The sequence below is a fragment of the Vitis riparia genome, chromosome 14 (assembly GCF_004353265.1).
Source record: "Vitis riparia cultivar Riparia Gloire de Montpellier isolate 1030 chromosome 14, EGFV_Vit.rip_1.0, whole genome shotgun sequence".
NCBI lineage: Eukaryota > Viridiplantae > Streptophyta > Magnoliopsida > Vitales > Vitaceae > Vitis > Vitis riparia.
This window is the reverse complement of record NC_048444.1, coordinates 5,903,402-5,915,602: the sequence shown is the minus strand read 5'-3', so window position 1 is coordinate 5,915,602 and position 12,201 is coordinate 5,903,402. Positions and strand designations below refer to the sequence as shown.

At 35.1% G+C, this 12,201-nt stretch overlaps 1 protein-coding gene across 3 annotated transcripts in view; it reads left to right on the top strand.

Moving 5' to 3' along the window:
- Window positions 1–12,201, top strand: part of LOC117929803 (transportin MOS14) — a 62,564-nt gene that overhangs the window by 43,810 nt on the left and 6,553 nt on the right. For all 3 annotated transcript variants that reach the window (XM_034850217.1, XM_034850215.1, XM_034850216.1), the window contains exons 16-17: window positions 2,754–2,903; window positions 4,315–4,400. In XM_034850217.1, the coding sequence (XP_034706108.1) occupies window positions 2,754–2,903; window positions 4,315–4,400 (236 nt within the window). The remainder of the gene's footprint in view (window positions 1–2,753; window positions 2,904–4,314; window positions 4,401–12,201) is intronic.

The window sequence follows — 12,201 nt, the reverse complement described above, 5'->3', positions numbered from 1 at the left end:
TGTATGATCATCAACGAATGTCACAAACCATCGAGTGCCAGAAATATTTTTTATCCGTGGGGGACCTCACACATCACTATGTACTAAAGAGAAAACAGTTGAAGGTTTGTATGGGATTTGAGGATATACTGTTCGAGTATGCTTTGCAAACCGACAAATTTCACAGTGATACGATGCTGGATTTTTATTGATAAATAATTTGGGAAACAATTTTGCAAGGTAAACAAAGCTAGGATGACCAAGGCGATAGTGTAACATTATAATCTCACTATCTTTATTGACCTTAGAATTTGACACAGAATTGAAAGACTCTAACAGACTCTGAGACTGTACGCAACTTGCCAATCATGGGAGGAGGTAGAGTCCGGAACACAGTTCAGCATTGCCAATCATCTTCCTCGATTTCAAGTCCTGAAAAACACACGAGTTTGGATAAAATTTAGTAACACATTGGAGATCACGGGCCAATTTGCTAATGGACAAAAGATTACAATCCAAGTTTGGAACATGGAGGACAGAGTCAAGATACAATTCTTTAGTAAGTTTTATGGAACCTGTCCCGTCAATTTTTGACTTTGAACCATCAGCAATATGAACGGATGAATGACCATTACTTGACTTGTAATTTTGAAGAATGGCAGCATCTCCTGTCATGTGATCAGAAGCACCTGTGTCCACTATCCACGGCTTCATTCCTCCTCGATTAGCAGTGAAGGCTGTCCCGGTAGTACTGTCACTGCCAACTTGGCTTAATAGTTTCTGTAGCATCTCCATCTGCTCTTTGTTGAATGGACTCGGCTCGGGAATAGATGTGCTCTCAGAGTTGGCAGCCACGTGTGCTCTGCCATCTCTGTCAAACCGTGACTTTGGTTTCCAATCAGCCGGTTTGCCATGAAGCTTCCAGCAAGCCTCCTTATAATGGCCTAGTTTTTTACAATAATCACACCAAGGCCTATCCCGTTTCTGACGATCTCCACCACTACTATTAAATGATTGAGCAGCAAGGGCAGAGGCATCCAATGTTGGGGCAGGTTGCTCTTTGGATCCCATCATCACTTTCTTTCTACTTTCTTCACGCCTAACCTATGAAAAAGCCTCCCTGAGACTTGGCAGGGGTTTAATGCCCATGATTCGGCCTTTAACATCATCCAATTCCCTGTTTAGTCCTAGGAAAAACTTGAACAATCTCTTTTGTTCCACAATCTGCCTGTATGTTGCTGCATCATTCGAACATTTCCATGAGTGAGTCTCGAATAAGTCAAGTTGCTGCCAATACCTTGTGAGTGTGTTGTAATACCAAGTAACTGACTGCTCTCCTTGGCGGAAGTCATGTAGGGCTGATTCAACCTGAAAAAGTTCTGAAGTATTTTCAGAACTTGAGTAAGTTTCTTTGGTTGCATCCCATATGTCCTTTGCAGTCCCAAATAGCAAGAATTTTTCACCTATGTCATTGTTCATGGAATTGATAAGCCATGACATGATCATGCTGTTTTCAATCTTCCACTTCCTGAAACCTGGTTCTGTAGTTTCTGGCATGACTGCTTCTCTAGTGAGGTACTCATCCTTTCCTTTACCACAAATGAACAGCAACACAGATTGTGACCACTGTAAATAGTTATGGCCATTTAATTTGTGTCCTGTGATGAGAATAGGAGAGGAATCACTGCCACCAAGGTTTGGAATTTCAGAATTGCCCCCTGATTCTGGTGCCGTGACGCTGGATACTTGTGATGATGCCATTTCGTATTTTGTCATGGAGACGAGGAAGACAGTCGAATATGGTTGCTGGAAATAGGGAAGAGGAGAAAACCAGAGATATCGGCCTGAGAGACAGCCGAATATGGTTGCTGGAAATAGGGAAGAGAAGAAAACCAGAGATACTGACCTGAGAATAGGGACTGATGGCCGGAATGAGAGATGACCAGAGAGAGATGGTCGGATTGAGAGATGGCCAGAGAGACTTGGCCGGAATGAGTGATGGCCAGAGAGAGAGAGATGGCCGGATTGAGAGATGGCCAGAGAGGTTTGGCTGGAATGAATGATGGCCTGAATAAGAGGCGACCAGAAGGGATTGGGGTTTTAGAAAACTGGCTCTGATACCATGAAGAATTTCTGAACTCCTTTTATTGATTTATTCGGTACACACCATACACATATATATACACAAATGACTGAATAAGAAAATATCTATCTAGCTTGATTCTCTCCTAAAAAATAGGAAACTGAATCCTAAGGAAATATCCTAAATGATTTCTCATTTTTTATTCCTAAAATACTTTCCTAAATTAAAACCCTAACTTTGAATGCCGAATTTCAACATGTATTTTATATGAATCCTAAAATACATTTAGGATAATCTACTTACAAGTGATAATACATGGTTTCATAATTAAAAACAATTATATTGTATCCTATGTAGCTTAACATAGGTTTTTGAAAAACATGCTATTGTCATTACCCGTGCATGACTAGTCATGTCCTGTTGAGGATCATTCAAACCTGGAGATTCTGAATTTTTTTAGTTTTTGTTTTTGGTTTCATATTCCTTCCATTACTGGTGGGGCTATCATTTAACTGAAATTTTGTTGCTTGTTTTATGATGGATCTTTATTACTGATTGCTTAAGAACATTGTGTTTCCATTATTGTGTGGAAACAATCATACATGGTAATCCCTTGTTCCTGTCCTTGATGGAAATACATTTTCTGTTATTGTCCTTAACTTTATGAAAGAACATTGCATCTGTCTCTTAGGGTTTGGAGAAGAGGCATTTACCACTTGAAGACGAGGAGGAAGTTATAAGTGCAATTACTTTGATTCTTAGCTCTGTTCCTAACAAAGAGCTAAAGAACAACTTGTTGGCTAGATTGCTTTCTTCTAGCTATGAAGCCATTGGGAAACTTGTAAGCTCTTCCTTGTTCTTAGTAGTCTTTTTTATTATTTGTTGATGCATATTCCGTTGTTATGGTAATGTGATTGTGCCCTTATTTGAGCTTCAAGCTTTCAGCTTTAACCTGCTTGATCATGCAAATAGCTTTTTTTTTATTTTTTCCCACTACACAAGGATAATTGATTTTTAGAACATAATTGGAAGTGTGATACAGGCCCCACTTCGTTTTGGGAGTGCCTTATGTTGATAATCAAGCAACTTAGTAAAGTTTGATCAATGGAGTCACTCAGTGATCAGGTTTCTTAAGTTATGCTAGATTCTTTTCTCTCTCTCTTTTATTTTTATTTTTATGCTAGGTGAAGTTATGCTAAACTCTTTTGTTTAATGTTTCCTAAATAACTCATTTACTTCAATAATATCATAGGATACCTATGATGTTCTTCCTTAATGGGTATACCATGTATTGCTGATGGCATATAATACTGATGCTAGATGAAACATTGGAACAATTACCCATATGAATGACCAAAGATTTAAGTTTTGTGGCTTTTGCAAAATTCCTGAAATTTTGGGCACTTTGTTTCAATTTTGAGCTCTGATGCAAAAACCCAAAGAATATGGTGAAGATATCATTTTAACTGATCTTTTTATGGACTTTGTGAGCGCGATACTGCATTTCTTCCTTTGAGTGAGATACATGATCAATCTGGCTTTATGATAATGAATCTAATAATCCATCAATGCAACTCTTCTTTGTTGATCTATTGATGTCTGTTCAGGGTGGCCCCCACATCAGCACTCCTTATTTCATCTAAAACCCACATCCTCGATGATGGGGGAAGAGTTAGCTTCCTTTCTTTTGCCTTACTGTAAGGATCCATATAATAAAGCCCCCTAGTCTATGGTTAGTTGACTTCCTAGTTCAATGATCTTGCATAGAATAAGATGATCCTATGAATGTGGAGAAATGAACAGAAAAAATGAATTTCCAATCGGACATATATGAGATGGTGAGAGTGATATGTCTACTTATACAAGACTACATACGATAGCAGTGGTGTTTCTGGGCTTTGTTTAATCTATCAATTTGGGATAGTTTTTGTTATTGAAGCTGCACATCTGAATGAATGAAAACTCAAATTATGAGCTATAGATAAAAAGGATGAATAGTTTTAGTCACTATTGCTGCTTTGGAGTGATAATCAATATATTATTGTCTTTGCATTTTTTATTTAATTTTCCTCAAGGCGTAACCAGTTTGTGTTAGCATTTAGTTGTTAAAGCTGTTGACTTGAAACACCAAAACCTCAGACTATAAGTTAGTCTCAGCCATAAATAGTTATTGATCAATTTTGAAACCAATTCTTCCTCAAGAGGAACGGTCTTTAAAAAGTTCTCTCATTCATTTATTTTCTCTCTTTCAGATTGGAGAAGAGGACAAACATTCTCTGAAGCAGAATCCAGCTGCTTATACACAAATTTTGACCTCTGCAGTAAGAGGGCTGTACAGGTTTGTTCTTGAGACCACTGAGTTGAGGTATCCTGTGTGGGATTCTAATGCCTATCTAAGCATGTTTTTGGAATCGAGGCCAAAATTATAGATATTAATTATTACTGATTGGAATATTAGTAGCACCAAGTGGGGTTGCTTTATCAGGGTATGATAGACTTGCTGAATTAAAAATCTGCTTTCTATATTTGGTTTAAATTTGGCAAAGTTGAAATTCTGATTTTACTCTCTACTTCCTTGTAAGGTTATTAGTGTAAAAATTATTTAACTTGAAATACATTGTTGGCGCAATAACTTACAGCACCAAGAACCAACCTTCCTTCACCTCTTAGTCTTTGAATATGCATTTAACCTATCTAATGATCTCTTGCCTCCCCAATTCTAGAACTCATGAAATCTTATTGAATTCTCTCCATTCTACAAGCAACCTTAACAAATATCTTAAAGACAATGAAAATAATTGGAAATGAGTCTAACCAAATTGTATTAGGTGATCCTTCCCCCAAAGGACTATTGAGAGTTTTAGTAGTTGATAAGTGAAAAGAGTAGTTGATAAGTTCTTCTTCTTCTTCTTCTTTAAGTAGTTAATAAGTGACAAAGTAGTTCTTATTCCTTGTTCTTCTTCAAGTAGTTAATAACTGAAAGAGTAGTTCTCCTCCTCCTCCTCCTCCTCCTCTCTCTCATCTTTTTTCCTTTTAAAAAAGCCTCTCTCTCTTTTCTTTTTTCCTTTAAAAAAAGCCCTTTCTTCTTCTTCTCTCTCTTTCTCTGTCTTCTTTTTTTCATTTAAAAAAAGCCTCCTCTTCTCCCCCCCCCTCTCTCTCTCTCTTTTCTTTTTTTCCTTTAAAAAAAGCCTCTTCTTCTCTCTTTGTCTTCTTCTCTCTCTCTCTCTCTTTTCTTTTTTTCCTTTTAATAAAAGCCTCTTCTTCTCTCTCTTTCTCTCTCTTTTCTTTTCTTTTCTTTTTTTCCCTTTTAAAAAAAGCCTCCTGTCTTCTTCTTCTTCTTCTTCTTCTCTCTCTCTCTCTCTTCCTCTTCTTCTTCTTCTTCTTCTTCTCTCTCTCTTTTCTTTTCTTTTTTTTTCCCTTTTAAAAAAAGCCTCTTCTCTCTTCTTCTTCTTCTTCTTCTTCTTCTCTCTCTCTCTCTCTCTCTCTCTTCCTCTTCTTCTTCTTCTCTCTCTCTCTTTTCTTTTATTTCCTTTTAAAAAAGCGTCTTCTTCTTCTTCTTCTCTCTCTCTCTCTCTCTCTCTTCTTTTTTTCCTATTAAAAAAGCCCCTTTCTGCCAAACAACTTGGTATTGGAGCAAGGTTTTAATCATTGGGATCAAGACAACAAATTGAAGACAGAATCAGCATGACATCTGGAGGGTGTTGTATCGGCAGCGGTACATCCTGATGTTAGCACTATATGGACATAAAAAAAAAGTTCTAAAACTTTTGTTTGTTAACAGTTCTTGAAAACAGTTTTTTTGTTTTTAGAAACAGAACATAATTGCATTAGCTAGAAAACACGTTTGTTAGACTTTTGATGGAAAACTGTTTTTTTTCCAGAATTTGTTTTGAATAAAAATTGTTTTTTATAAAAAATTTAAGGTATTTTTTGTAGAATGTTCGAAGTGACAATTAAAAAGATGACGAATATTTTGAACACTTTTGCATTGTATATAAGTGTACAATTTTATGGAGAATAAGCCAATAAAACAGTTTTTCATATTTGAATTCCCAAACAAAATTTTGTTCCTTAAAAAAATTGAGAATTGTTTTAAAAAACTGTTCTTAAAGATTGTTTTTTAAGCGCAGGCCTAGGGCTTCATTAGTATTTGTTGGGAGGATGTGGATCTGAATTTTCTTGCATTTTGAGACTGTTTAATTAGTCCTTTCATTTTTCTTGTATTTTTTTGGAAAATAAAACTGCTTTTTCTTTGATTTGGTTTCTGCTACACATTGATGGCTCCGTGGACCCATAACCAATCCTAGTAGACTCAGTCTTTTGCTGGGAAATAAGTGCAAGATGAATATTTTGAGTTGTTTTGGATGGTTGTGAAGCATTTGAGATTTTCCTCTTGAAGAAAGAACTAGGAGGAGAGTTTGAGAACAAAACTTGGGTCACTTAAAAGACATTTTCTTGTAATTGATATTGCTTGATCTGATAAAGCAACTTTGTTTGCCTAAGGAAATGTGTTAGATTTATTGAAAGAAGCTAGGATGCTTGCATGTAAACCAACAAATACTCCAATTCAGGTGAATCATCAATTAGGTAATGAAGATGGAACTCTTCATACATTAGGATGCTTGCCTCACACCAGTCCAGGTATTGCTTATGAAGTTAGTGTTATAATCCAGTAAATGCATTCACCCACTTTTGTCATCAAGGGGTGGTACAAAGAGTCGAGAGATATCTAAAGTTATGTCCTTGGAAGGATATTTTATAATGTTTCTAGAATTGGACCAATTGTTGAACTAAAAATGTTATTGGATCATGGTTTATTGTTTGGACCAATGGTTAATTGCAGTTGAATCATGATGTCACCATGATATAATAAATGTGTACTTTGTATATTATTAAAATTAGAAATATATGTAAATACTTAAAAAAACTTAAAAATATTTCATCTTTTTAAATATATTGATATTTATATATATATATATATATATATATATATATATATATATATATTAACAAATTAAATAATGATATGGATAAAAATTAAATGTATCGATGTTTATAATTTTAATAATAAGTGAAGTATAATTTATTCAAAAGGGAAATAAAATTCCAGTATTTGATTCACATTTAACTATATATTCTAGCATTTTATTTTCTTAAAAATTATTATGTTATTTTATCAATATATATTATGTTTATCATTTTATGAATGAAGGTGGATAAATTTATTTTAAATTTTTTCATTGTTTTATATAGAGTTAATAATTGCCAAGTTAAATAGATAATAGTTAATAACATACCATGTTATTAAAGGGATCCATTTAATTCATTAAAGGCACACATTTAACTAGGGGTTAACATGGCCCAGTGGCCACTAACCTCTGCTTTTTTACAACAGGACAAGCTCAAGTAATTGGTAAATATTGAAACAAGACAGTCCAGTCATTGGTAAAAATTGAAATTAGTCAAAGGACCCACTATGTGACCTAGGAAAAATTGAAAACACAGACCGACTCGCTCATTGGGAAGACAGCAGCTCATTGGGAACAAAGAAAGAAAAAAACAAACACCCAGCCGGTTTTGGTAAAACTGTTAGGTCTAGATGATTGACCAGTCTCACTGGCCAGATCACTGGTTCTCTACCGGTTTAATTGCAGGATGGTCCAAAAATACTCTTTAAACTAGAACAAGGATTGTTCAGCAGTTGAACTGGTCTGACCGACCGATCTGGTTTCAAAACATTGGTATTTTGTACAAGCAAAAAAAATTGTTATGACTTGTGAACTTGTTGGGTTGAAGATTCTTCTTAATTAATTGGGTATAGCAGCAAAGTTGCCCATGAATTTAGAATGTGATTATAAAACTACAATTAGCATAACTTATAATCCAGTTCTTCTTAATAGAAAAAGGTATATTGAGGGTGATCAGTTTTGTTAAGGTGAAATTCAAGTTTGGCCAAATCTGTACACCAATGAAAACTAGTGATCAACTTGCATATTTTCTTTCTAAGGAACTCACACAAGTCATGCATGTCATTGGGTATTATGCAAGTTGGGTATGTGTGATATACATGCACCACTTTGAGAGTGAGTGTTGAGAATTTAAATAGTTGATAAGTGAAAGGGCATATTATTTATATATATTCCAATTTCCTTACAAATAATAAAGGTGTGGGCTGTAGTGAATCTAATGATAGTCCAAAAGTTCTCCATTATTTTCATCTTCCTCTTTTTATTTTTTTATAGCCTTTTTTATTCTTCGTGCCAAAAAACTTAAGTAGGCTTTCTTCTACCCATCTAATATTTTTTTTTGTTGATAGGCAATATAAAAATTGTATTAAAAAAGAGAATGTATACAAAGCAACTGAACTACCAAAAAATAGCACAAAAACACAAAAATATGCAACTGTGCCTTACACAGAGCCTAACCAATCGAAAAAGTCAATCAACAATATGGAGCCACCCCACTCTACACTCTAACCTAATTGCAAAAAATGTTCAAAAAATAATTTATGATCAATTGGTCATAGTTTCACAATTATCAAAAGCTCTTCTATTTCTCTTCCTCCAAATGGTCCAAAATAGGTACAAAGAAGCAACCTTCCAAGCTTCCTTTTCTTTTTACCTATAAAGGTCCTGCACCAGCTCAAGAGAATACCCTAACTAAGGAGTGCATCATCCATTGAACTCCAAAGAGAGCAAAAACATCTACCACAAAAACTGTGCTTTCGAACAAATGAAGGAGAATGTGGTCAACTGTTTCTACTTTTGCTTTACACATGTAGTATCTATTAGGAATTCTCCAACTCCTCTTTTAGAGCTGATCTAGAGTCAAAATCCTACCCTAAGTTGCTTTCTAAGTAAAGAAGCTAATTCTCGACGACATCCAGGAATTCCAAATTAAGCCAAAAGGAAACATCTCTGCTCTCCTAATTGCCAAAGAAGAGTGAAAGGACTTAATTGAGAAACTATCATCCTTTGTAACCAACTACACCATAATGTCTTCAATTTCCATACTAATGGAGTACTCATACAACCTCCCAAAAAAGACTTCAACCTCCTCCAATTCCCAATCATGCAATTGCCTTCCAAACCTAGGATTCCAACTACCTTTATCCCATACATCAATCACCCAAGCATTTTTTGAAGAGACTATAGAAAAGAGTTTCGGGAAAGACTCCCTCAAAGGTGTCCCCACACCACTTGCCTCCTGCCCATCTAATATGTTAGAGATATTCTCTAATACTTGATTCTTTAGCCAAGTGCTTTGTGGTTCCACCCAAAGGGAGACCTAAATAAGAAGTGGCCCAATTTACAATGATGTAGCCTATATGTAGCTTATCTGTTAAGATAATCAAGGATGACAATTATGTTGGAAAGATTACTTTTAAGTGGATTTCCCTTAAGCTTAGAAACCCTTGAAGGACTAATAAAATAAAATTAACATTGTAATTACCTTCTGTTTTAGTTCTACAAAAGTAGATAGTGTGATTTTTGAATTGCACGAGAGACACTTTGATATGCCTTCTATCTGCTTGACAACTTTCTAGCAGGTCTTTATTCTTTACTTTGATCATTAATTTATTGCCACGGTAATAAAATGAAAAAGGAGATAGTGGATCTCCCCATCTAATTCCCTTTTAAGGTTTTAACCCATCCTTTGGTGTAGCCAATGTCAAGACTACAAAAGCTAATTGAAGATAAACAACCCCTAATCCATGATCTCTAAGATTCCATTTATAGAAAATAATGTATTTGAATAATGCATAATCTAGTATTAATAGCATCAAGGATTGAAAAAAACGCGAAGAGATTTTTTATGGTCAGGTTTTGGTGAAGGTAAAGGATCACTTGGTCAATTAGGATCTAGTGTGTAGGTCTAAGGAGTTTTGTGCTTTAGGGTTTGAGAAACTTGCTTTGAGGAATTAAACTTTATTAGGGAAGTGGCTTTGGAGGCATTCTAAAGAAAGTTTTGTCATTTGGCATCAAGTTATTTTGAGTATCTATGGGACAAATCCTAATGGATTGGATGCTAATAATTTAGTCGGATGGTCACATCGTTACCCTTGGAAAGCCATTACACTTAGATTTCGGTTTTTTTTTTAGACACTTGCTTTGTGGTGGGTGATGAGATAAAAATTCGTTTTTGGGAAAACCTGTGGTGGGGGGATCAACCTTTGTGTTCACAAGTCCCAAGACTTTTCAAAGTTGTCACAACTAGAAACCTCTCATTTTCAGTTATTTTGGGTAGTGATGCTCCTTGGAATTTTTTTTTTTCCTGTTGTAATCTAATTGACTTGGAGATTAAGGATTTTGAAAGACTAATGACTTCTCTTTCTCTTGTACGTTTGTGTCCATCTGTTTCAGATGCGAAAGCTTAGTCACCTTCTTCTTTAGGAGTATTCTCAGTAAAATCTTTCTTCTTAAGCCTTAACCAATTTATTGGATTCATTTCCTTTCCATTCAACTAATTTTTTTGGAAATCAAGAGTCCCCTTTAAGGTCATAAATTTTGCTTGGTTAGTGGCACTTAAGAAGGTAAATAACAATGACATGCTACAATTGAGAAGACCTTTGAAAGCCCTTAGTCTTGATTGATGCATCCTATGTATGGGTAGTGGAGAGACGATTGATAATCTTTTCTTATATTGTCATATTACTTTAGGGTAATGACATAGACTATTCTCACAGGTTGGGATGGAGTGGGTTCAACCAAGGAGTATTTGCAATATGATGGTTATTTCCTTTATGTGTTTTGGGAACTCTATTGGAGACAAGACTCTTTGGAAGATTGCTTCTCTCACTTTGATGTGGATTGTGTGGAGAGAGGAATGCTAGGATTTTTTAGAATACTTACTAGACGCTTGAGATGATATGGGACTTGATTCATTTCTTTGTTTCTTTTTAGGCCTATTGTACTGATGTTTTCAAACCTTTACCCTCAAGTGTCATTCGGTTTAGTTGGCTTTTAGTATGCACCTTAGGGTTGGGCTTACTTGGTGAGGAGTCGAGTTGAACTTTTGAGTTATATTTTTGTGTAGTCTTTTTACCTTCTGTACGATCTCCCTGTAAAGCAGAGGTTTTCATGGGTGTTTTGATCAGGTTTGTATTTCATGGAGAGGATTTCTCGTCCTTCTTATATTTTATTATCTTTAGTTAATACATCTTTTATTTTTGATAATAATAATGCATAATCTAGAAATTTGTAATTAACTTGATTTTAAGTTTTTTAAGATTCAATTTTGAAAACAAAGAGTTGGAGTAATATAATTTTGTCTTTTGAAGGTGTATTTTGGTGTCTAATTTTGTTTTTTGAAAGTGCGAAGAAGTGGATTCAATTGTTAAAGGATTTTTTTATTCAAACACTCTTTTATTTGTCCAGATTTTGTATAGAAGTGGGATGCTCATCTGTGTATGATTTTATGGATTGGGTGGGGTCACACTAGAGTATTTCCCTTTTATTTCTTTTGTTTCTTGCCCTTTGGCAATCTTTGTACACTTCCCATGCTTATTAAAAAAAGACAGCTCATTTTTTGTTTACCTTTTTTTTTTTTTGTATTGTTAGATTTTTTTATTCATATACTTTCTCTTATTTCCTATGGAAAAAAAATGATAAAAAATAAACCGCACCTCTTGAAGGTCCAAAGATGCTCTTCTGAGATAAGACATAGATATGCAGACAACTTATTGGATAATTGTTTAACTTGCCTACTATTGGGTTGGCCAATCTAGGAATCGAAGAGAAAAAGTAACTCAAGTAGGAATTTGAGACTTGATCCATTAGTCCCTACCTTAGTCAAAATTTTATCAAGTCAGCATTCTTGCTGTTGAAACTCTTTTTACAGGTCTTAACTCCACTCAGAAACTTGTTGAGACCTCTAATTACCTTTGTTGTTATGACAGAAGGTACCTTGGGGATATATTTTTCATTCCATCATTTCCACTTCCCATGATCCAATAACACATGCATACTTATTGTTGGTTCAACTGACTGCATGGTTCAAGCATATCATTCATCAACAAATGCCCAAACAATAAGTGGCCCAGACACTGGGAGAACAGAACATAACCAAAAGCAGAAAGTAGAAAAACAAAAAGGAGGGGGGGAAGCAAAACAAAAATTATCACTCCTAATGTCTGGAAG